Source organism: Phalacrocorax carbo, chromosome 6 (genome assembly GCF_963921805.1).
Source record: "Phalacrocorax carbo chromosome 6, bPhaCar2.1, whole genome shotgun sequence".
In the NCBI taxonomy this organism is placed as follows: Eukaryota; Metazoa; Chordata; class Aves; order Suliformes; family Phalacrocoracidae; genus Phalacrocorax; species Phalacrocorax carbo.
In genome coordinates, this window is record NC_087518.1 from 60,547,174 (window position 1) to 60,570,629 (window position 23,456).

A 23,456-nucleotide genomic window follows, 5' to 3' on the forward strand; every position below is an offset into this window, starting at 1 on the left:
TTGTTAAAATAGAATCACAGCCAAAGTGACTAACAGTAGTGGGGAGTCACTAGAGGAAGGAAGGAAGACAAGGAAAGAGTCGATATTGTATTGCTTCCTTGGTAAAAACGTGGTCAGTCGTATCTGAAGGATGGATGTGGCAACAGATGAGGTGATCCCTACACAACAGCACGTTGCCCACTTGCGTGAAGAGGCAGACAACAGAAAATGAAAATGCGTCAGGGAGCCTGTGCGTTTTTGGAGTAACTTAATCCGCTTTGACCCTGCTGATACAGAAACAGAAGTGTACGGGCAAAACAGCAAAATACAGCTGTTACTGTGACACTAGCACTGAACATGAGTACGGGGCTCCAGAAGGACCGGGCCTATGACAGAGCTTCCTCAGTCTCATGAGTGACTGCGCAGGGAGAGCCACAAGCACACCACTGCCTGGACCAGGCGGTCTCTCCCTGCTTCTGGAAAGTCTCACATTTCTCCTTGCCTGTACCTCTGCACTGAAACCAGCGATCACATCCAACAATGCCCAAAAGGGCAGACTGCCCTAGTTCCAACCACTTCCACGGGGAGACGAGAGCCTGGGTGTTGAAAAGTGCAAGGCCAATGTCTAGGATATGTTCTAAGCCAAACGCTAAACTGCAAACCAACACCAAACAATGAGGAAGATGAGATGCTTAAACACTGCTGAAGTGTAAAACTCAACAGAGAGGAATGGCGCTGGACAGAAATGGAAAATTTTTAAAGCTAGATTAATGTATGCTGCAAAGCTCTTTATGCCATCTGGTAATAAGAACAATAAAAGGCCAATATGGAAGAGTGAATAAGCTCAAAAAGTAATCAAGAATAAGAAACTGGCATATGAAAAAAAAAACAAACCAGAGAGCATCTGGTGCAGAGAATGAATGGAAATCACATCCATCTCCTACTCCAGGAATGAGAAATGATGAGCTGAAGGCCTGTTCTGATAACATACCGTCCTGGAAAAGGACTACACCAGGACGTCTTAAAGCTTCTGGGAAACACTGCTGATAAATTCACATGATAATGCCACTCTCCATCTGGCAGGTGAAAGAGCCTTTCCCTGTACCAGGGCTAGCCACTGATGTACGCGAGCTTGCAGCCTCCTGTCACAACTCGGTCTGTCAGGAAGAACGATACCAACATAACAATACAAATGTGCAAATACTCATCAGCAAGGGAGGGAGCACGGCTGTGTATCTCAGCTCTAGCTGCTGAACAGCAGCGGCAGGGGAAGGCGCAGCTCTCCTGCGTCCTCCTCACAGCTAATGCAAAAGCTGTGTCTGAAGCCTTGCTAATGGCCTGTGAGCGCAGGCGAGAGGAGAGGTGTGCTGGAGAGGAGGCACCGGATCCGCTCCGGGTGGCCCACATTTGAAGTCCAACTCCAAGCCTGATCAGGGCGGGGTATGAGTTTCAGAACGGGGACCTCTCAAAGCAGGAGGACACAAGGCGGCTGAAGGGGAGTGATGGGGATTGGGATTTTACTGCTGTCTTCTGTAAATCTTTGTTGGTGATTTTTTACAATGAGGGCGGTGAAACCCCGGCCCAGGTTGCCCAGAGAGGTGGTCGATGCCCCATCCCTGGAAACATCCAAGGCCAGGCTGGACGGGGCTCTGAGCGACCTGCTCGGGTTGAAGATGTCCCTGCTCACTGCAGGGGGTGGGACTGGATGGGCTCTAAAGGTCCCTCCCAACCCAAACCATTCTATGATTCTGTGATTTTCTTTGAGTAGCTCCGCATAAGAAGCTTGCTTTGGAAAGGGCCAGCTGTCATATCTGGAGTGCTGCTCCCAAATACCACACATATTTAAAAGTATTAACAGACATATGGTCTGATTTGTAAAGATACAAAACCACCCTCCCACCCCCCGCTGTCTCCTATTTAGATCTGGAACAAGTCCCCTGACTCCCACCCGGAGTTACACAAACCAGAACGGACAAGATCAGTATCTAGTCCTTTCTTGACCAATTTTCCTTTCGGCTCCTTTGCAGAAGGCATGATACACACAGCCCTGCACATCTTTGCTTTCCCATTAGTTTGTGACTCGTCACAAATACAGGCCATATCTGTGCCTGTAAACATGACTGTCACACCACTATCTGTAGGGTCTGCAGTGTCCTGAGTTAATCTGGTATGACCTGTTTGCTTCATCAGCTGTACAGGAAATTCTCATCCACTGGATGTAAAGTCATTGCACATTATAGCCTTTGAAATTCCCCTTGTATTCAGATTTAAGCCTTTAGCTTGATGATCTCACTCACGTTTACTATCAAATGTTCCTTACCCTTCTGTTATTTCTGAAAAAAAAATCTCATTTTCTGCTGTTGCTCTACTCCCATTAAAATAATTGGTACCTCATCACATTTTTTATACTTTTGTATTTATATCCGCACCTGAAAAATCCACTTTATGTTGGCAAAGGCCTACGTCCAACTACACTTGCTGGCTATTGCACAATGCGACACAGCAACACGTAACATCAAATGAGAAAGACAACTGCCAGAAGCAGAGTGAAAAAGCGGAGAGAGAGCACAGAGCCATATAACAAAAGAAGCGGGTATGCTAAAGGCCGGCGAGGCACAAGAGGAAGGTTTTAGTACTTCTCTTTTGTGTTGACATGTATGTTTCTCAGCAATCCTCCTTCCCGCTGAAACCACAACCATAGTGAAGTGAGCAGTACGCTTGGAAATCAAACCACGCACTTGAGATCAAGCAGGTCATAAAGAGCCTTGAAGGTAACCAAAACCTTGTGGTATCTCCCACCACAGCGCTCAGGACTTGTAGAAGCTGGCTGCTCCATTGAGCCTGTAGAGGTGACCCTTCCCCTCGACTATGAGAAGCTTTTCGTTTCAGGTTTATAGCAGGATTCAGGTAGAAGCGAGTTTACAAGCCCCATTTTGAAAAGAAATTACATCCATGAGAGAGATTTTCTTAACCCCTACATGCAGATCACCAGACTCCTAAAGAAAAATTCAATTTTATTCATTAAAAAAATGCAGTATACAGCCTTTTACCTTAAGTACGCAGGGAAGGGAGGTCATCAGGCAGCAAATAAAAAGCAGCAGCATAGCGTCCAGTGCCATGGGAGTACCAACTTCTCTTAATCTGACAAAGAACTGAAGATCAAACATCTCGTGATTATCTGTTCTTCTAAGCAAAATGGTAATTGACTGAAACATATACAATCTCAAAAAAGATCTATCACCTTGTCTTGACAACAATGCAAACTATTGCCAAAAGGCAAGGGTCTTGTTTTACTCCTGGTACCTCCTACTAGGATTAGCTTCAAGTCTCCTGTCTTCAACAAGAGCCAAAGGGGCTTTTCTTTGGTTTTCCTAAATAAGCACTTCATTCTCATCACATCAGACTTATTTTTAGAATATTTGAATAGAATATCTTTAAGCTGTCAGTTGCTACTGTATAAATAGAGGTTGCTAAGGAAGGAACAGTGCTGCTTCCTTAAGCAACAGGAGCAAGAGAAGATGAAACAGCAGATGATTTCTTAGCAGAAACAGCAGACTAAGAGCAGCAGTTCTCTTCTGCTGCAGTATTTAAAAGATGTAGAAATGCCACCCACTAAAGTATTTATATTTTAAGTTAGAAAAATACAGCAAATCTACCTCAAATTGGCACATTTGCTGAAGATCATAAGAAGTCATATTTTCCCTGCTTCTGAAATTCATCCCCTTCTCATTTTTGTAGCTCTTTAATTTTTCTTTTACAGTTGCAGACAAACCACAGAATCACAGGTTGGAAGTTTCCCCTCTTTTTTATAGGGTTATTTGCCTACTTCAGACCAATCCTAGGAATTCACAACTCAAGGATCTCACATTCAGAACCACGTTAAAGATTGCCAGCAAGGCTACAAGTTCCCCATAGCTGCAGAGAGTATGTATTTAGGTGTCACACTGTTATTTAGGGAGAGATCTGTCAGAAAAAGGGTTTCGTTTCTTATTTTCATGTCTTTGTTTAGATCTGCATGTTGTCAGATGAGAACAACGGTGCAAAGAATTTGGTTTTGGGGACTAAAACTATTTACTGGGGCTTCTACTGAAACCCCCGTCTTAGAGGACAGATTCAGTAATTTCACAGTTGGAGATTACCATTGTGGCCATTTTTCACCACTTCCAGAGCACAAGAACAGTCCTCTGCACCCAGTCCACTAATGAAGCCACAAGCAGCTGCATCATTTAGAGATGATTATTCTGCTGATGTGATCGCTTCAGGAAACTGGCTGCCACACGCTGTTCTGGCTGTAGTCACTGGGGGAAGATATTACAATGGTAGAGCTCCCCTGGGAGAAAAAAAGGGCTTAGGACCTGTCCACATAGGACAATTCAGGATGGTTTATCTGAATTAGCTAGTGATCTGCTCTGGATTAGTTAGAATCATATAAAACCCCTGGGTGTATACTTTTATTCAGAATTAAATTGTCCTAATTCAATTAGATGAACTTACTTCCAAGTGTTTTACACAGCTAGCGATAACAGACCAAGAGCAGACGACATGTAAGGGTATCTAAAATGGTCTGCCAATGAACACAGCCGCTCTCCCCTTATGCCTCATGAATATCACATGTCACAGCAGAAGGTAGTATCAAGAGCTGACAACTGGAATGGAAGAAATTGAGTTCAAGGACATGGTAGGCAGAAAATTGGATGTCACCATAAAAAAGTAGTTGGAGCCTGGGCACTAGGCGGTTATATTGCTCCCAGCTAGAATGATCATCAGACATGGCCTTTTGGGCAAGTAGGAGCCAAGCATCTTTGAAACTAGCCTTCATCACAGCTATCTTACCACCAACTTGTCTGGGAGAGGTTTCATCAGGTACTGGGGACAAATTTCATACAGGGTATGCAGGGTTCTCTACAGAGAGAGAACAAGCTCCAGTATTGAGCCGGGCATCAAGTACTTAATCCTCTGTGCTGGAGGCGGACTGGGGCTTCATGATGAGACAAATAGAGGCAGTTTAGTATCAAAGGCAAAGCTATTAGAGTCATACCTCGGCACAGCAACTCAGCGAGTGCCAAGGAAACAACCGGGCTTATCACACAGTCGCACTAGGGCTTCCAGTTCCCACCCTGACAGGAGGATTTCTGGGCTGTTCACAGTTTCCTCTTCTCAGAACATCAGGTCAAGCCTGGAAAACCTAAGGAGCTCTGTCAGCTATCCTCACTCAGGAGAGGATGACAAAAAGGCAACACTGTTTTAGTGGAAAGTCCATAGCGGCCAAAAGCCAAGAGTAAGCTTGCACAAGCCTAGGCGTGCAGCGGAGGTTCAAGTGGGCAGAGAGACTGGGAAGCCTTCCTTTACTTTCCTTTGTGGAAGTCCCTGAAAACCAAAAGGCCTAGAAAGTGGAGGAGAAGGCCAAAAGCTGAAGGCTTGGTAAGTCCCCAGTCATTTGGCTTTCCACTTGTCCAAGAGAGAGGTGGGCAGCCGCTGGCTCTAGCTGCAGTCATGCTTGTAGTACGCTTTGGGGTGACGGCATGGTGTCTTGCCCGATCTGTCCAGCTTCACAAAGGTGCTTGAGGGGAGATGAAAAGTGCTGGTGTACAGCAGGAAAGTCTGCTGTGTTGGGGTCGAGTCAGCTGTCAGAGGCAGAGCCTGGTGAAAATGCTTTTGGAGTCCTTGGAGGGCAGTGCTGCAGGGCTGAGGGGTCCGGAGGTCTGCTCACCCTTCCGCCTCCAAATGCTCCTGAGTGTCCCCAAGGACAAGGCTATGCAGATGGCCAGGGATGTATTTGATCAAAACAGAGCCAGATCATCTGCTCCTAAAATGTAGTGCACTCTGCTTTCTGCATGGCAAGCCTCAGAAATACCAAAATTAGACTTCGGAAGAGTATAAAAAGCTCACTGCTAGCGTAATGTGCAAATGGACTGTCGCGCTCACTGTGATCGTGGACAGCAACAAAATTAGAAGGCAACAGCAAACAGCAAAGAAAATTGCAGCTGAAAAACACTAACATTATCCTCTTTTAATACATATTGTTAAAAGGAACATTTTTAAAAGCTGAAGAGATGTGAGCCCAGATGCTATCACCGTATGTCTTATGCAGTTCATGATTACGAACAAACAGCAGAATACATATAAGGGAATCTAAAATGGTATGGATACGAGCCCAGCTGGTGTCCCCATATGCCTTATGAATTCCACTTTTAGGGACAGCATATAGCTTTAGAGATACTTCTTAAACATCTTATTTATAAATAGAGCGGAGCTGTTTCACGGAAGTACACACAGAAAAGGTCCACAAGGATCATAAAACCAGCTGCATTCAAAACCAGTGAAACGGTTCAACCACAGCGTTTTCAGGAGCAACCACTCTGCACCAGAATATTCCCTGCGTGAGGGAGGATGCTTGCTTGTCACAGGCTCCTCGCTGGGTTTTTTTTAAAAAACAACCCCAAAAAGTCACTTTAGTCAGAAAAACGCCAACTTACTTTTGTTTTGGCAAACTGTTCCTACTGAAAGCTTTCTCAGGTCCGGAATGGAGGAGTGAAGGCCCAAGGCCCAGGGCAGTGGAGAGGTACAGGTGTGGGAGAGGTAAATTCTTGCCACTTCTGAAAATGAATCAAAGCAGTGTCTGGAGCTTGGCGGGTCCCCATCCTGGGAGAGTCCTTCACCAGCAGGCTGCGGACTCTTCTGCTGTACAGCTCTTCCTCTCCTGCTTTTCAGTTTCACCAGAACCACCTCTAAGGGAAAGTAGTTAACTGTGGGAATTCCTGGTTAATTGTGAAAATACATCACCATATGCAGTTGACTTAAAATCATCATTTAATTATATGCATACTATCAACCAAAATATATCTAGAGCAGATATCTAAAAAAAAATACACTACATATGAATGAAAAATTATTTTATTTAAAAATACATTATACAGCAGAGTGTCTCTCTTTTTGTTTTCTCACTGCTGGTTCAGAGAGATAGTACGATAAATTTAACCCAAATATTTGACTGGGAAAGATCCTGAGAGAGAAAGAGACCAGTTACAAGCTGATGATATACAGTACACTGAAAAAGAGTCATCTCTTTTAACATAAAAGAATCTCTTGGTAATCTTATAAATCAGATATAAAAAAATGCAGGTTTGCTACCATGCAAAAATGAGTGAAGATTTCATTTAAATCTGCACACAGAGAAATCATTAGTACCTTGGACCCTAAATAGCTAGACTAAGAGAAGGGTAAGTGTGCCTAACATGGTGATACAAACTTTGGACCTACCACAATTTTGTAAACACAGCTGGTAGTCTAATGAAGGTGGATTTTCAATCACCTAAGTAATGTTTTTGTAGCTAAGGGCTCTATTCGAGGACTTTTCTCCCCACTGATGTATTTCTTCATTCTCAGTTCTCAGCTTAGCACAATGACTTTGTGAGATATGCTCTATTGCACTCAAAGGCGACTTGGCCTGTTTGCCAAGCACTATTTAGGTAGTTGTGTTTTAGTGAAAGCAGAGGTTAAAATAAAAAGTAAAAAGCAGGTGTTACCTGGATGACTGTGGGAATGCATTAAAATCCGTCAGAGGAAATATATACCTGACTCTACAGCCTTGTGTTTCAGACATAATCTAACAATGATTAATACACAGGTAATACTCTGAATTACGGAAAATTTAAGGCCTACAATGTTCAACAGCCTGTACTGAACGTTAGTATTCTCAGTGTGTCTACAGGGCTAGCGTTGATCAGCTGCTGCCCGAGGAGAACTTTCTGGCAGCTGTTAAGAGCATCTTCAACATCTACGATATTCAGACCCATTTGGTGCTCAATTATTATAGGATAACTTTGCTATGAATAGTCAGCAAGGCTGTCTTTGGAGGGGGAGGCTCAACTTGACTGTTCACAGCTATAACAGAGTTCTGAAAACATTGCCTGATGTTGAATTAAAATCAATTCGTCAACACTGCACAGTCTGACAGAGGATTATTTTGCAAGAATATGGCCCTGAAACACATACAAAGGTAGAAAGTTTTGTAGAGAGAAAGTCTACCTGTCCTGGTCGTTTAGGCTGAAGAAAATTAGTGAAGCCGTTTTGTTTTCCCATGCGTGCTCCAACGTGAAAATGGAGAGTAGAAACTCAGATGCACTTTTCCTCACTAAGCCAGTGACCCTCTTCTTATCTTAGCACCCATTCTCTCAGCATACTATCAGGGTGTTCAACAAATATGAGAAGATGCAGGTTTCCTTGAATAATTTGTTTAAATGATTTATGAACAGCACAGCTCCCCATCAGATACGCTGAGCTAAGAATGGAGCCCTTAACCTTTCAAGGGACAGCATTAGTAATAAAGAATATCTCAATGATCAAACTTTCTACATTATTTTCATTTCTTTTAACCTAGATACATATATATCATCCAAGACATTCAAGAACTACAAAACAACAATTCAACTACAATTATGTCAGGAAAATATCCAAATAAATAAACTTTTAATTATGATACAATACCTATTACAGTAAAAATTGGCATTTTTTTCCTCTTCAAAAGCAGAAGCACCAGTCTTACATATAATGTACTGTTTTGAATGATATCTTACATGGAATACAGCGTAATACAATGTGCAAACAGCATTTTCATACAGAACGTAATTCGCCTAGTTTTTATACACTGAAATCGCCTCAAATGGAAACAAGTTCATGCTGAATTAAAAATGTAGATCTTGAAAATCAAAGTCAAATCAAAACATGAAGTACTGTTCGAATAGGTACATGAACCATTAAAAACAATGAGAAGTCAAAATAGAGGGTATTGTCAGATAAATATAATTAGTGCTCAGTTTGTCCCATTCCATCAAAAAGTAAACAGTTAATATTTTTGCTAGAAAGTAAAGTGACGTTCTAATATTTAAGAATTCTTCAAAATGTTGGTATCATTTTAATGATGTAAAAATCAAGTCAGAAATAGGACCTCTAAAAATTTCTTATTTTTGATACACTGCAATTATCGTGTGTGGGCTGTGAAAAGAGATGAAGTCCAATGGAGTGAATACACATCAGCGTCAACATCATGTGACTTCTGCAAAGGCCGTGATGTGGTTCTGCGAGTTAAAGGAAAAACAAACAGATAAAAAAAAAAACCAGAAACCACACAGACAGACATCAGCCACCATTGTGAAAAGTCTTGCCTCTTGGGCTTTAGGGACAGCCTTACGCTTGGAGACTATTGCAGGATGATGTAAATAAAACTGGTTTTCACTGCAGTGCTCTCGCTCGCTCCCATGCAATTCTTGGTCAAGACTGGATACGTGAGAATGCTCAACAAAGTAATTAGGTGCGATGGTTCTACGGTATTTTAGTTTTAGATGGGGTTTTTAAAATTAAGTAACAATGTGAATAATTGAGTTGGCTGTGCTTTTATTGCTACCTTGTTCATAATTTAAAGAAAAATTCCTAGAAATTAAAATGACAGTTTCTGACAGATTATAATATTCTATTTCAGTGTTAATACAATTTTAATGTTGCACTTCTTTAAAGATTAATTTCTCCCCATGAGCTCGATGGCACAGAATCAGGTGGCAAAATGCAAAGGCAAAATTGCATTCGGCAGTTGAGAACTCACATTCAAAGCTTCCTTTTCAGAATCACTACATTGTCCTCTTCATTTGCAACATTACTCTCCTTTTCCCTTCAATGGGGTGATTCTTACGAACGCGAAGACGCGTATCAGAACATAAATACACTACGCGTGACTCTACACAGTAAAACCGCAGCATCCCAAAGAGCTTTGCAACGTTTCCGTGCTCTAACCTAAGCAAGCGCCGCTGCACGCGTTTGGTAGGTGAGGACACAACTGCTCAGTGACGGGCAGGATCCAAAGGAGCTGTGCGCAGAGGGAAATAATACCACGCAAAGCACTGCAGATTGCTCTCATCGCCTCCCCTCCTGGAGCAGGCCAAAGTCAGAAGGGAGGAGGGATGTAGATAACTCATGGAGAGTGGGATAGATCTACCTTTTTTTTTTTTCTTAAGGGAAGTTGTTCTAAATCCTTCAGAAAATCCCTTATCACACACCATAGAAAGTGCTGGAGAGAAAGAGTGGCCACCACACAAGTTTGTATTTCTCAGTTGTTCTTTAAACTGTCTGGTTATTTGTCTATCAAGTCTGTGCGGGGGAAGGCAGGCAGGCATCTCTGATTTTCATTAAAGAAAGGAATTTAGAAGTACCCTGGAGCAGGAGCACAGGAGAGCTGCCTCCTATTCCCCCCTCTCCATTCAAAGCTGCAGCTTTGCTCCCTCTCTCCCTGTGCCGTCACTGTGCTGTGTCCAGGAGGAGGAGCTCTCTTCCCCCTCCCCTGTAATATGCATTTTAGCTCTAGCAATGTTCTTCCTGTATTTTATGACAGCTTTCATAAGAGAACACCACCAAACAGCAAGCACCATGTACATGCTTCTCCAAAGCAGAATGAATATATTTTAAATAAATAACATTGTTTAAACCATAGCCAGCACATTTTTTTAAAAAAGCATTAGGGGAAAAAAAAAGAATCATTGTGCAACTATGTGTGAAAGTGTTTTCTATGAACTATATTAGCAAATGTCATTGCTTTCAGATTTTGATTCTGCAGAAGAAAAGCAAAAATTAGATTTCCTAATTAGAAAACAAAACAACATTTCAAAGCATTTTAGCTGACTGTCCATCTTTGCTTTCAGTACAGGAAAGACAACACATTGGGCAACCTCAATGACGAGTTGCTATGAGGCTACTAGAACACTGTCTTTACCGTATTTATTTTTCCTTATTTAGACCTGAAAATTATCCAGCCAACTTAAACTAGCATCAGCCTAAAACTATTCACTTTGTTGATAAGTAAGATGGTTTAAAAATGAGGAATTAGAGGGGAAAAATTCCTCCTTATTTACTCTAATCAGTTCTTTCAAGCCCTGCTACACGCTATCCCCTTCTCCAAGCAGCACACATTGTCTGTGATGCAGAGAACCAAATGCTCTTTAACATCACATTAATTCAGCACTGGATAACCATTAGTGAGGCAAGGAGGCTCCTGCCAGCTGTACTTCCAAAACGAGCAGGTCACCGTCCTTGGAAGGGCATGTGGAGCATGGGATATAATAATACAGAAGAAAATCCCCCTTCTCAGAGAGCACTGCTAAGCTACCGATGGCGGAGCTATTGATTTGGACCCTAGTGAAGACTTGTCAATTCATTTCCAATGGGCTCTGCAGGGTGATGCATAACTAGGTCAAAATTAATCACTTGCTGATGGCAAGAATCACTGATTACCGATGCACGCAGCTGTCTGGGTATTCATGCTTTTTTATACGTTACCATCTCAGGCAAAACTACAATAAGCCTTGCTCAGACTCTTCACAGAAAAATAACAACCAAACAGCAGCCCTCTCGAATACCTGCATTTCACCTCTCTTACTATGCTCTTTACTTCAGCGTAGCTTTACTGTGAGAGAGGTCAGTGTCTCATACTAACCACCGCCAGCAAACAGATACACACGGATGCAGGAGATGAGCAAAAAACCATGCACAAGACCTCAGCTTCCCCAGCCCAATGGGAAATTATTTTCCCTACAGTACTCAACTAGAATATGCTGAGGGTCTGCTCAACGGCAGCCGTTTCACAGACAGGCACACCAGCTTTTGTATTATTCATTCTAAATTGACAGTATCAGCCTGGTGGCAGCACCATGTGAACAAAGCATGCTTCATAACCGTGCTCTCACACCACTAACAGAAAAATGAAAGCTAAAGGCTAAGCCTTGAGTGCAGGTTTCTGGGAGGAAATGATCCATACCTATTTACCTTCTGTTAAGATTTTAACGAATTTCTCTTTATAAGCGATTCCATAATGTTGAAGCAGTGAAAAAAAATCTATTACCGCCTTTTTGTGGTTTGCAGATTTCATTATATATAAAATATTTTTCACCTGAAATTTTTTCGTTCTGCTCTCATGAACACAATTAGAATATATAAAAACAGTCATCATCCTAAAAAAAGATTTTTTCCATTTTTGAAAAAAGGAATTTGAAGAATTGTTTGTAGCCCTTCACACAGCGGAGTTTGTTAAAAGGGATAGAAAAATACTACTGTAGTAGTTCAGACAAATGATAATTTATCATACAACAATGTTATCATACAATTCTCTGGGTCCGCAAAGTATATTTTATGCTTTTACTGGGCAAATCATATTTTTAGGGAAAGTAATGTGTTCAGGTGAAATTCCCCATTTAAAGCGTGGCAGACCTGCACAGAACGCTGCCGCCACACTGCATCTGCCTTCGCTTCCATTCCACACACCAACACTCGTGCACGCTCTCACGCACATACATCTGTGGCCTTATAGGAAGACGTTCAAACCTGTCCGTTCCTGGTATCCAGGAGAAGAACCTAATGATGCATGCTTTGAGGGAGCTCCGTTGCAAAGGATCATCTTCATCATTACTAATACCTTGATTCCGTAACACCTACAACACGTATATTTGAGGAGGTCACGCTGAATGATTTGTCCCATTTCCTACGTTCAAGTATTATTTTATTTGAAGATTAGAGGTGGTGATCACAGCTTGCCTTCGAACAGAAATAGTTCTTGTACAATCCCCCAGAAGTATATGTAGGCAGAAGAGTAGGACATGAATGAAAATTCAAATGCGTGACATTGAAACAAATTTGCTTATGATCTTTTATGAGCTGCCTCTCCTGGGTATGTGTTTCTGTGTTGTATTATATCTCCTTTAATATACTGTATTATCAAGAGAGAACTGTTTGGACAACAGAAATTTGAAAACCTGCTAATGTAGGCACACGGTCTCTAGTCAAGCCGTCCTAAAACCCTGTGTGGACACACTTTTGGACATCAAGCACAACAGTATCTGCTTTGTGCTTGATGCCCAACTAAAATATTTTGAAGCAACAGAAACAGACACAAAACCTCTCCCCCATTTGCCCATAGTATGATGAGCTAAAACATCTTTAGGGGATGGTGACCCAGGGGACCATCCGGGACCCCTAGGCCATGCTGTGTGTACACAAGTGCACATACCAATGGAAGATGTCTTAGTACCAAAATGCCTACGACCAAGGAAAAAACAGTAACCCTGAGAATTAAGATTAAAAATACCTATTTTTGACACTGAAGAAGCTGTTCTGTGTCTTGTGAATAATCAAGATGGAGTAAATAGAAGAAATGTTATACCTTAAAAACAGAAGGGGAAAGCTTCCCTAGTCTTAAAATATTATCAGAATCCATTGCAATACCTATACTTCCTATTGTTAAAATGTTTTATCACCACCATTACCTTTGGCACATACACATGAGAACAAGACTCAGAGTGTCAAACTCAAGATTTTTGAGACGATTAACCCTGTGAGAAGAATTCCGAATACTTATCACCATTAGATCTTAGAAATGGCTATGTCAGAGAGAGCGAGCGAGCCTAAACTGCTGGAGGGCCAGTCCTAGGGGTGGAGCATAAGGAACCCCATTGTAACAAGGAATGGTGACTGTGTTTGGGAAGATGGTTTGGCCATTGCTGACAGAAGCAGCACTATGAAGGAATGCCAAGCAGAGACTTCGGGGATAAACGCAGCTTAGCTGTCAAACACAGCACTGCAAAGAACCCACTGTAGAAATAATATTGAACAGCTACAGAAAGCACTTATGATCAGGCATGGTAATCATCCCATGCCATGGGAGATGAACCATAGTGCCTCTCCTAACCCAACACCTCCTTCTAAAACCTCTTACCTCAGTATTCTATCTACTGCCTCAATCAATCCTGAAATGCTCCATGTTCCCTTTGATTTTTTTCAAAGCTAGAATACTTATTTTTTTAAAAAAATTATAGCAGAGGTAACAGCCAGTACAAGATGTGTACAGCCCTCTGTAAGCCCTGGCCAATTTCAGGTGACTAGCATGAAATAATGTCAGTCTCCCCTGCAACAGAAGAGAGGAAAAAGTGGTTTGTGACTGCACTGGATGAAGCTGAACTTTAAACTCTTCCAGGTACCACCCAGAATATCCCTGTTTCCCAGTAACTCTTGCAAAAGAACAGGAGCCTCTAACCTTGACTGTGGAAGGAAGAGCCTCCTCTCTGTAGGAGAGTGCCGTCTAACCAACCGTATGACGCTTAACAAGGGCAAGTGCCGGGTTTTGCCCCTGGGGCGCGGCAGCCCTGGCTGTACAGACAGGCTGGGAACGAGGGGCTGGGGAGCAGCTCTGCAGGGACCTGGGGGCTCTGGTCCATGGCAAGCTGAACACGAGCCACCAGCGTGCCCTGGCAGCCCAGAGGGCCAGCCGTGCCCTGGGGGGCACCGAGCCCTGCATCGCAGCCGGGCGAGGGGGGGGATTGTCCGGCTCTGCTCCGCGCTGGGGTGGCCTCACCCCGAGTGCTGGGTGCGGTGTTGGGCGCCGCAGGACATTGAGGGTATAAAGCTACTGGAGAGTGTCCAGAGGAGGCCACGGAGTTGGGGAAGGGTTTAGAGGGGAAACCGTACGAGGAGTGGCTGAAGCCCCTTGGTTTGTTCAGCCTGGAGCAGAGGAGGCCGAGGGCAGCCCTCATGGCGCTCTGCAGCTCCCTCCCGAGGGCAGGAGGAGGGGCAGGGCTGGTCTCTTCTCTCTGGTGACCAACGCCAGGGCCCGAGGGAATGGCAGGGAGATGTGCCAGGGGAGGGTTAGGCTGGGCATTAGGGAAAGGTCCTTCCCTCAGAGGGTGGTGGAGCCCTGGCACAGGCTCCCCAGGGAGGCATCACGGCACCAGCCTGGTGATGTTCAAGAAGCCCTTGGCCCAGGCCCTCAGAGACACAGTGTGAATTTGGGGTGTCCTGTGCAGGGACAGGAGCTGGGCTCGATGGTCCTTGTGGGTCCCTCCCGGCTCAGGGCATTCTGTGATTCTATGAACTGAAACACAAATTGTCTTGTAAGAGATGAAGAAGGTCAGAGACAGGAGAGAGAAAGGAGCAGGTGGGTGAGTGATGAAGTTTCTTGGCTTTCACTCTTTTCATTAATTCTGAGGATGAATGTAGTTAAGGTGAAAGCAATAAGTCTGCATTGCTGAGCCAGACCTGGCAAGGATTCTTCAAGGACACACTGTGCAACTATGGCTTATCTGAGTGCATGAGAAGTGGGTACCCATGCAGAACAGCTTAATCATCTGTATGCACCACAATTAAACAGAAGTGTCACACAAACAGTGATCTACCCTTGTCATTAACCAGCAGCAGCTCAATTCAGAATATTACAAGTACACATATTCCTATTTAAGTGCACTTCAAATGTAGCTCTTGACCTCCACCAGAACTCAGACAGTGGCAGCATGGAGAGCATGCCAAGCATGCCAAGAGCATTGCTCTCCACCAGGAAAAAACACTGGAATAGCAAGTAGCAGGTCTGGAAACACATAAATAAGGTGCTTCCAGGTCTGTGTGACGCACCATGCGCTTATTCATTTACAGGTGAATTTATAACAACATTGTAATGAGGTCCCATCTGGTAGGTATTTCTAATGAAGTCATTCTTTAAGACAGTATCTTTGAATTGCTCGCTCCCAGATACCCATATAGTTATTTTTTTTAAATACCAATAACAGAATTGCATTGCTTCTTGCTAGCACTGCCTTAGCCTATGATAATTTCAGTCATTCAGGATTTGTGCCACTCATTTCTGACAGTAAGCTGTCTTTAATACTGGCACAGGAGCTTGCAGACTAAGAATAAGGAAAACCAGATTTAAAATAAGCCAAATGTAAATGTATGTGCATTCAGGATATGGAACTGGAGCAGCCCTAACTGAAATGTAGTGAAAAGTAACTTGCCCATGGCTAAAGTAGGCAAAGGCAAGTAGCGCACAAATTTTTTAGCAACCCGCTCTCTCCAGAGGAGAGCAAAGGATATAAAATAAGAGGGAGTTAAAAAGCAAAGACTAAGTTAAAAATTGTTGTAGTGATAGTAGTTAATTGAAATGGCTCAATTTAGACCTTAGCTCCACATAAGCATTATTCTTAGTGCCTTATACTTAACAGAGTCTGGCTTCTATCTAAAACTTTAGTCTAAACATTTAAAAAAGAGAAAAAATCCACAAACACTCAAAAAAAGCACTCACATGTAATTAATTTTTTTATCAATTATTTGCAAATTCGAATTTAAGCTTTCTGAGAGTGGAGGCAGGAGAAAGCATTTCCCAACAAACAGCAAAGTCTCCACATTATCATCCTCCTGTCTCATCCTCTCTGGAAAGGCGAAAGGCTTTGCAGCATAGACAAAGATGAACCCATACACGGAGATCTCACCAAGTGTAACACCCTGCGGACAGTCCCCAATTTAATTGTCTAGAGAGAAGCTCCATGACAGCAAACAGCTACTCCTCCATTGCCATAAGAATATGGCTTCAGAAGGAAAGCAGCTCATTCATACAAGAGAGTCGTGGGCAGTTTGCAGGTGGTAGAGGTCATCCCCAAGCAGAGCAAATATTATTCCTGCCACCACCCTTCCACACTCCCCCACAGCTTTCCCCACACGTCAGTCTGGCCTAGGCCAAGTCTCGGGAAAAGACCATCGTTCGTCATGAGCGAGAGGGTGTCAAATCAGGTAGAAACACTAAGTTAACACAAAGTCTTTATCCCCAGAAAAAAAGAATTAAAAATTTCAACAGCCAGAGAATGTATATTTATTACCTGTGATGGCTTTTGAGCCACAGAAATGGCTTCTGTTGCAGGACAGCCCAGCATGTAAATAAGACATGCTCTTCTTAATGTGGTATGTCCTAGGCCAGCTGACATCTTGTTTCGTTTTGACATTTTACAGAAAGTTTAATGAATGGATTCTTTTCAAGATACAAATTCATCATCTAAATGCTTGTTCAAGCAGATGAGACTCTGACCTCCTTATGACAAGATATCAGCAGAAGTAGCTTAGACGCATTTGGTTCAAAAAGGCATGTTTGATCATTCTGGAAAGAAATCTTTCCCTTCGAGGAAAGGAATAACAAGCCCAGGGCTAGCAGCAATTCTTACCAAAGGACAACTTCCACTACTTCCAAGTGATTAAGACAGGTTGGGAAGTGGTTAAAAATATTTCTTCTTAAGTTCAGTATGAAAAAATATCAGGACTCATTTGGATTTTAAGAAATGCCATAGAAACATATTTTTGGTGCCCTACACAGTGTAGCATTGTTTACTATCCTCAAATATGGGCCTAACACAAGAGATTTTAACAAATAATGCCAGATAAAGTAATTAGAAAAAGTAGACTTGCTTTCAAACTTTGCATTAGTAGTTCAAACTTTCCCCCTGGTAAAAATGCCTAAAATGTTTTCTTTATTTGGTTATGCTACCTATTTCAGTGCTTGTTTGCTCATAAAACTGTTCAGACATAATCTTACCTAACACTTACATAGTAAACATCATCATCAAAAAACCATAGTTTTTTATGACAGGAAACTAAAGTTTTAAACACAGCACAATACTTCCTCATGAAAAGTCTTGGCATACCCAAGAGACTATCACTAGCATGTCCTAGTCCAAAATCCCATTTGCTTTGCCAAGAGATCATGGCTTTTGTGCAGTTACTGTATGACTCATTACTCCCTTATTATCACGTTCATTAAGTTGTCTGCCCTGCTAGCACAGACGTCAGGTCCCTGGTGTTTCCAGGTGGGTGCCCTGTCCTGGGGCTAGCACGTGCCTAATGATAAAAGCCCCACAGCTAAACCAGAAGGGACTGCATCCCATGCTCTACTCTAGCCTGGGGACATACCCCAGAGAAATAGGATAAATTCATACCTGAATTGCAAAGCCCCATTGGGCTCAGGGGTTAGAGTTTCTTTCTAAGCACTTCAAGCTCTGTGGGCTCTCACCCAAAGTGTTAAACTAACCTGAGCAACACAAGGAAAGAAGGGCACAGATCTACTCAGCCTGACTCCATGGACTTAGCAGTGGCTACAGCAGTAAACTGGACTGATATGTAGTGATTGTGCTTGGAGGTGACATGGAAAGTCTCCCAAGAGTGTCTCTGAATTAATTCTTCCCTTTTTTCTCCTTCACTGCCATGTCTCCTTACTTTAAATCTGATTACCTTGGCACTCCTGTCAAGATAGTTTGGGATCATCCTTCTAGGAAAGCTACATTTTATTTAAATGTTTTGAAAAAAGTCAGACATTACCTTTTCTAAGGGGCTTTCTACTCGGGGTATGCTGATCATGGGCATCTGGGCCAGATTGTCCATATGAGAATGTTCATGTTCTGGCTGACGTCCTCTGAAGTTATTTACCACACAAACAACCTGGAAGGGAGTAGAAGATAAACAGAATAGCTAAGGAACAACTCATCTTTTTGAGCTTTGATCCTGACATCCATAATTAGGCAGAACTGACACCAGCTTTAGTTACAGTAGAAACACAGAAATGTGAAGCTCATGTTTTACAGAAAATCCTTAATTAATATTTCAAGACAAAAGATTTTCAACTAATTTATTGTTATAGGCATCACCTGAGAACCAAAAAACCCCTCTTATCTAACACCAAATCCATTACTGATGGTGAATAATAAAATACCAATTATTAGTAATGCAAGGGATGTCCAGAGCACGTGCCACACAATACGGCAATAACCTTAAATTCCTGTGAATGGCCAGTACCACCTAAGTTTGACCAGCAAAGACTTTCCCAAATGGAGAGTGAGAAGGGGAGAACAAGAAGGCAAGGACCATTCCCAAGCGTGAACTGAACTCTAAACCTGCTCAGGGCAGCAGTGACTCTCACACAGGGATTTAGGAGTGTGATATATATACCAGTTTATTAGTGTTTCTACTAATACAGACACTCAGCCAAGCAGTACTGTAGCCAAGCAGTACTGTTTGCCCATTGTATTTTCTTCAAAACAACTAAATTTGATGTCACGATACTCAAAGGAGTTGGTGCAATATACATTCCAAAACAGAAGAACAAAAATGCTGTGACAGATATCTAATCTGTTCTCTTTTATGACTTTAAGGGCAAAAACAGAATAGAAAAACTTAAAAATGAACAACCCAGTGTAAGTCCCACACACCTTGTGTGGAAGGGAGTGTTTGGAAGTGCGAGCAGGTATATTTTAAAGGAGACCTAAAGCTGCCCTCACATTTCTCAGGGCAGAGAAAACACCCACCTCAGCCATCCCTGTGAGAGTTCTCAGCCAAGCCAAGTCTTCAGAACCAAGACCTTGAGATCAAGACCTTGAGATCCAAGAATAAAGCTCAAAAGTGTTTTCTCATGGGGAAAAAATTCAAAGGTGTATTTAGCACTATCACAAGCTGCCTGGCAGACAAAGGCACAGGCAGTAAACAGCAGTGACTACTCTATGCCATAGCGTTGCACTGAAGTTATCTGCGAAGGTGAGTAACAGATTAGTGGTGCCTTTCTGACACAGAATCTAGTCATTGTAAACTGTGACTAACGATCTGGTTTTGGAACACAGCTCCAGCGAAGGGAAAGGCTAAACAAGGATTTTTTGACACAGAATTACAGAAAATTTCAATGTAAACCTGAATTAGCATGAAAGAAATTCAAAAGAGTTACTTTAAAGCTGGAAAAGAAATGCTGCTACTTCTCTGATCAGTGTAGGTATCATTATACTGAATTTAATACTTTATACATTAGATCAGAACGAGGTGTTATGCTGAAGGATATACACTCGCTTGAAGTGGGGCTTATGCAAAAAATACTGGTTGAAATGCTACAATCTGGCTTATCAGGAAGTCAAAAGAGATCATTTGATCGGTCCTTTCTCAACTTCACATTTCTGAGTGTATGCAAATATAACTGATAAAGACAAAAATTAGAAACACCATTTTTGTCATTTAGTTGTCTGAAAACTCAAGGCGACCGATTTTTTTTTAAGAGATACTAAGTTATACACTGATTTTTTTCAAACAGAAGTGACACAGATATACACTTACCAAAAATACTGCTATAGATATTCCGATTACAAATCCTGCTATTACATCTGACCAGTGATTTCGATACTCTGCTACTCTGTTGATTCCAGTAAGGAAAGCCAAGCACATTAAGCCCAAACACAGAACAGGTTTTGCAAGCCTTGTTCCTCTGGCTTTTACTGTGTTGGTGATATACATCTGAAAATTAGAAAGGAAGAAGGTAGAAGACTGATGGATATCTCCCACTCTACATTTGGTTTGAACAGACTATGTGTATTCAGGGTGGGGTTTTTTTGGTAAAGAAACAATAAAGCACTAGATAAAGTCATCACACCATTTTCCTAGGGATATAGAAAAAGAATAAGACCATGCAGCAAAATTACGTTTTATGTGAATCTGGAAAGCCCCCAAAAGAACAGGCAAGTTAGACAATCCTATCCGATTACTCCCAAACTATGCATTTATTTATGCAAAGAGGTAGAGAGACTGATTTTTCACTACACAGTGTTGACAACAACAGGAAAAGGTCTTTACCCTAAAGGCCTTGTTTTTATTAGCAAATGCCTTTCTTCCTCATACACAACTTCTCCATGTGATGACCTAGAAATTTGTCAAAAAGCAGTGAAAATTGAACCAAATGCCAGCATCTACTTTTATAAATAACGTGCAATAGTTTCAGCCAGTGCTGAACCAACACACCCCTGTACTTCACTGATGGTGACTGAGGATGTTTAGTACCAACCCCACCCCAGCACACAAACCAATCTAAACGCAGGAACTTTTATGCATCAAACTCCGAAAAACCCATCTCCCTGCTCGCAGTCGAACTCGCCCGGTGCAATACCACTGAATTAAAAGCACTGCCTGATGACAGAGCAGCTCTTCTGCCCTAAGAGCGTGTTACTGACTACTAGGTTTAAGGCAGCGCTTTCCAAGCTCTGATGGGCCAACGGAAGAAATTAATACCAATAATTGAATTTCCATTCTCTTTAATCTTGGTGTTAAGGCTGCCTGAAAGTTCCCCCCTGAAAAATCACACTGCAACTAACAAGATTTTTGAGAAAAAAGTATTTACTTTCCGCAGAAGATATTCCTGCAATTAAGCCACTGAAATCCCTAAACCCTTCACTTTTAGACAGAGTTGAAGTTTTTAGATTGAAGAATTGAAACCTTTTCTCTGGACTTTCACTAGAGACTCCAAGCGTGTAATGCCATCACTTCAAACTGCAAAGGGAACAGATGAATCTGCACTGAAGAACCCGCACCTTTTTGGCCAACAAATCAGCCAAACCAAAGGACTTTTGGTTCTTTTGTACCCTTTGAATCTTCAGCTGAATTTACTGGGTGATCAGTTATGAAGTGCTGCACTAATCCAGTCAACAAGTTTAGGAGGCATAGTTACAGTTACTGCAAATTACGAGAAGGAAGTAGTGGTCAGAGCTTGGCTGAAAAGAGCAACATCTGAAAGTAATTTTTTTCAAAACGCTAGAGAAAGATCCATGGATTAGAGGACAAATCAGAGTTTAAATTAAGATCACAGCAGAGCACTGCAACGCATACCTCTTCAGTGCAGCGTGCGTGATGAGCAGCAAACGAGCAGCAAGCTTTCAATTAATGCAGACAGAGCAAAGGTTTGAAAAAAGTTTTTGGGGTGTGCCTCCAATCCACATCTCTCCTCTCCTTCCTCGGCCATTTCAGAAAGAACGTTCCTCCCTTTGCTGACTATCCTTTTATCTCAGCTCCTTACATTTTTGCAGACTCTCTTCAGTGAGTTTTTCTTACCATGTGGAATGCTGATAAGACAACTGCAACTTTATTTTCCAGCTTTTTAACCCCGCTGGTTTTCTTCAAGCTACAGAGAGAGCAGGGCACGCTGAGTTACTCAGCAACCCCCTATTTTAGTGAGTCTCATTGTACTCCAGGATGCTACTGCCATTATCTGCATTCTCACTACATGTTAGAACATCTGGTGCTAGGGAAAATATTTAATATTTCAAATATGCAGCAAGATCACCAAATTTCAAATACAGCTTGGGTGAAGTTGACACAGAGGAGTTGGCAGAAAGCTATCCTGCATTTAATTCTGTACTGTGGCATAATAAATCAAAATGACTACTGAGAAGGAAAAAAAATCAACTTAAAATAAGAGTTTAGCTTGTTTAAAGCAGGTCTTGGTGATATATTTCACTTATTTATAACATCTGGTCATCATCCAAGTAGATGATCTCAATTTTTATGAAGTCAAAACACATTATAATACAAATACTTGACTCTGTAGTACTTCAAACTTCAACATTTTTAATAGAAAAACTAAATTTAAAGGTTCTCTGCAGAACATTCTCAGAACCTTTTTACAGTCAAGCATGTCCTTCAAATCCCTACTCAAAGTACTGAGTGAGCAGAAACAACTGCAGACTCACGCTGTGCCTCACGTGAGCAATAAAGACCTCCATCTGACGAGTCCCTTTCTATGTGTGCAGTCAAGATTATCATCCCCAGTCCATTATTCAAAATAACCCGGGGGACCTGCCAGCATAGGTACCATTTCTATCTTTTCTTTACAGAAGAGACACCAATGACATTGAGAATAGTATTATATTAAAGTATTATTAAAGAATCAATAGAAATAGAGTAAGCTTTTCCTGAAATAGTGTAGTGAAAAGTCTGTATATTTGCAAAGCTCTCCATAGCAGATGTGGACTCTTCCAAGGCAGGATTCATAGATGTCCATTTTTAAACTTGACCTCTTGCAGCTCTAGTACAATATATTAACACAGTCAACTCAAAGACCTGGTTTGAGTAGAATAAGACCTGGCAGAATAAGATATAATTAAGCAGTTGCTTTCTTCTTGATTCTGGAAGGAAAGCTACAAACCAGCAGAGTCAGTAGTTGACAAAGAATAAACGTCTTCAAAAGATGACAGCATTTTTCTTCTCTCACTTTTCATAAATATTAAAAGCAGTATCAAGAAAGGAAAATAATTCAGTGATTTAAAATATTAGTGAGGATGAATGACAATATAAATTTTTACATGACTAAAGATGTTTACTGAACAAGTCCATCTCAATGCCTTTCAAGAACAGAAATTGGGAGAGGAGTCGTCTAATTAAGGAAATCTTTTAAATTAGTCAACAGCAAGACCAACAGCAGAGATTTTGTATGTAAGCTCAAGGATTGATACAGTAGTTAGAATAAATTTTGCAGGCTGCACATTCTCCTGCAACATCAGATCAGCCATGAATCTTCTCTTGAAGAACTTCTGCTATTGCTTTCCCTTTTTCCTGAAATAATATTTTATTATTAAAAGATATAAAGGTGATACAAGCAAGTAGACACTGGCAGAGTCATATAAGGAGGCAGATGTTATCTGATTGTTCTAAATACCAATATTTACTAGATTTTCAGGAAAACACAAACATTTGACCTTCAGTCTTCAAGATGCTGGAAGAGAAGTCTTCAGAGAACCTCAAATTGAAATAATAACTTTAATTGAAGCGGTTTCAAAAACACATATTTGGAAGAATCAGAATCACCACCACCAAAGACAAAGCTACCTGTGAGGTTT

General features: G+C 41.8%; 1 protein-coding gene across 1 annotated transcript in view; it reads right to left on the reverse strand.

Annotated features, from left to right (window-relative positions):
- The window catches only part of PLPPR5 (phospholipid phosphatase related 5), a 283,981-nt gene that overhangs the window by 42,020 nt on the left and 218,505 nt on the right, over positions 1–23,456 (reverse strand). The window contains exons 16-18 of the mRNA XM_064455578.1: positions 19,912–20,088; positions 18,139–18,258; positions 3,030–3,131 (exon numbers count right to left, since the gene is read on the reverse strand). Coding sequence (XP_064311648.1) covers positions 3,030–3,131; positions 18,139–18,258; positions 19,912–20,088 — 399 coding nt within the window. The remainder of the gene's footprint in view (positions 1–3,029; positions 3,132–18,138; positions 18,259–19,911; positions 20,089–23,456) is intronic.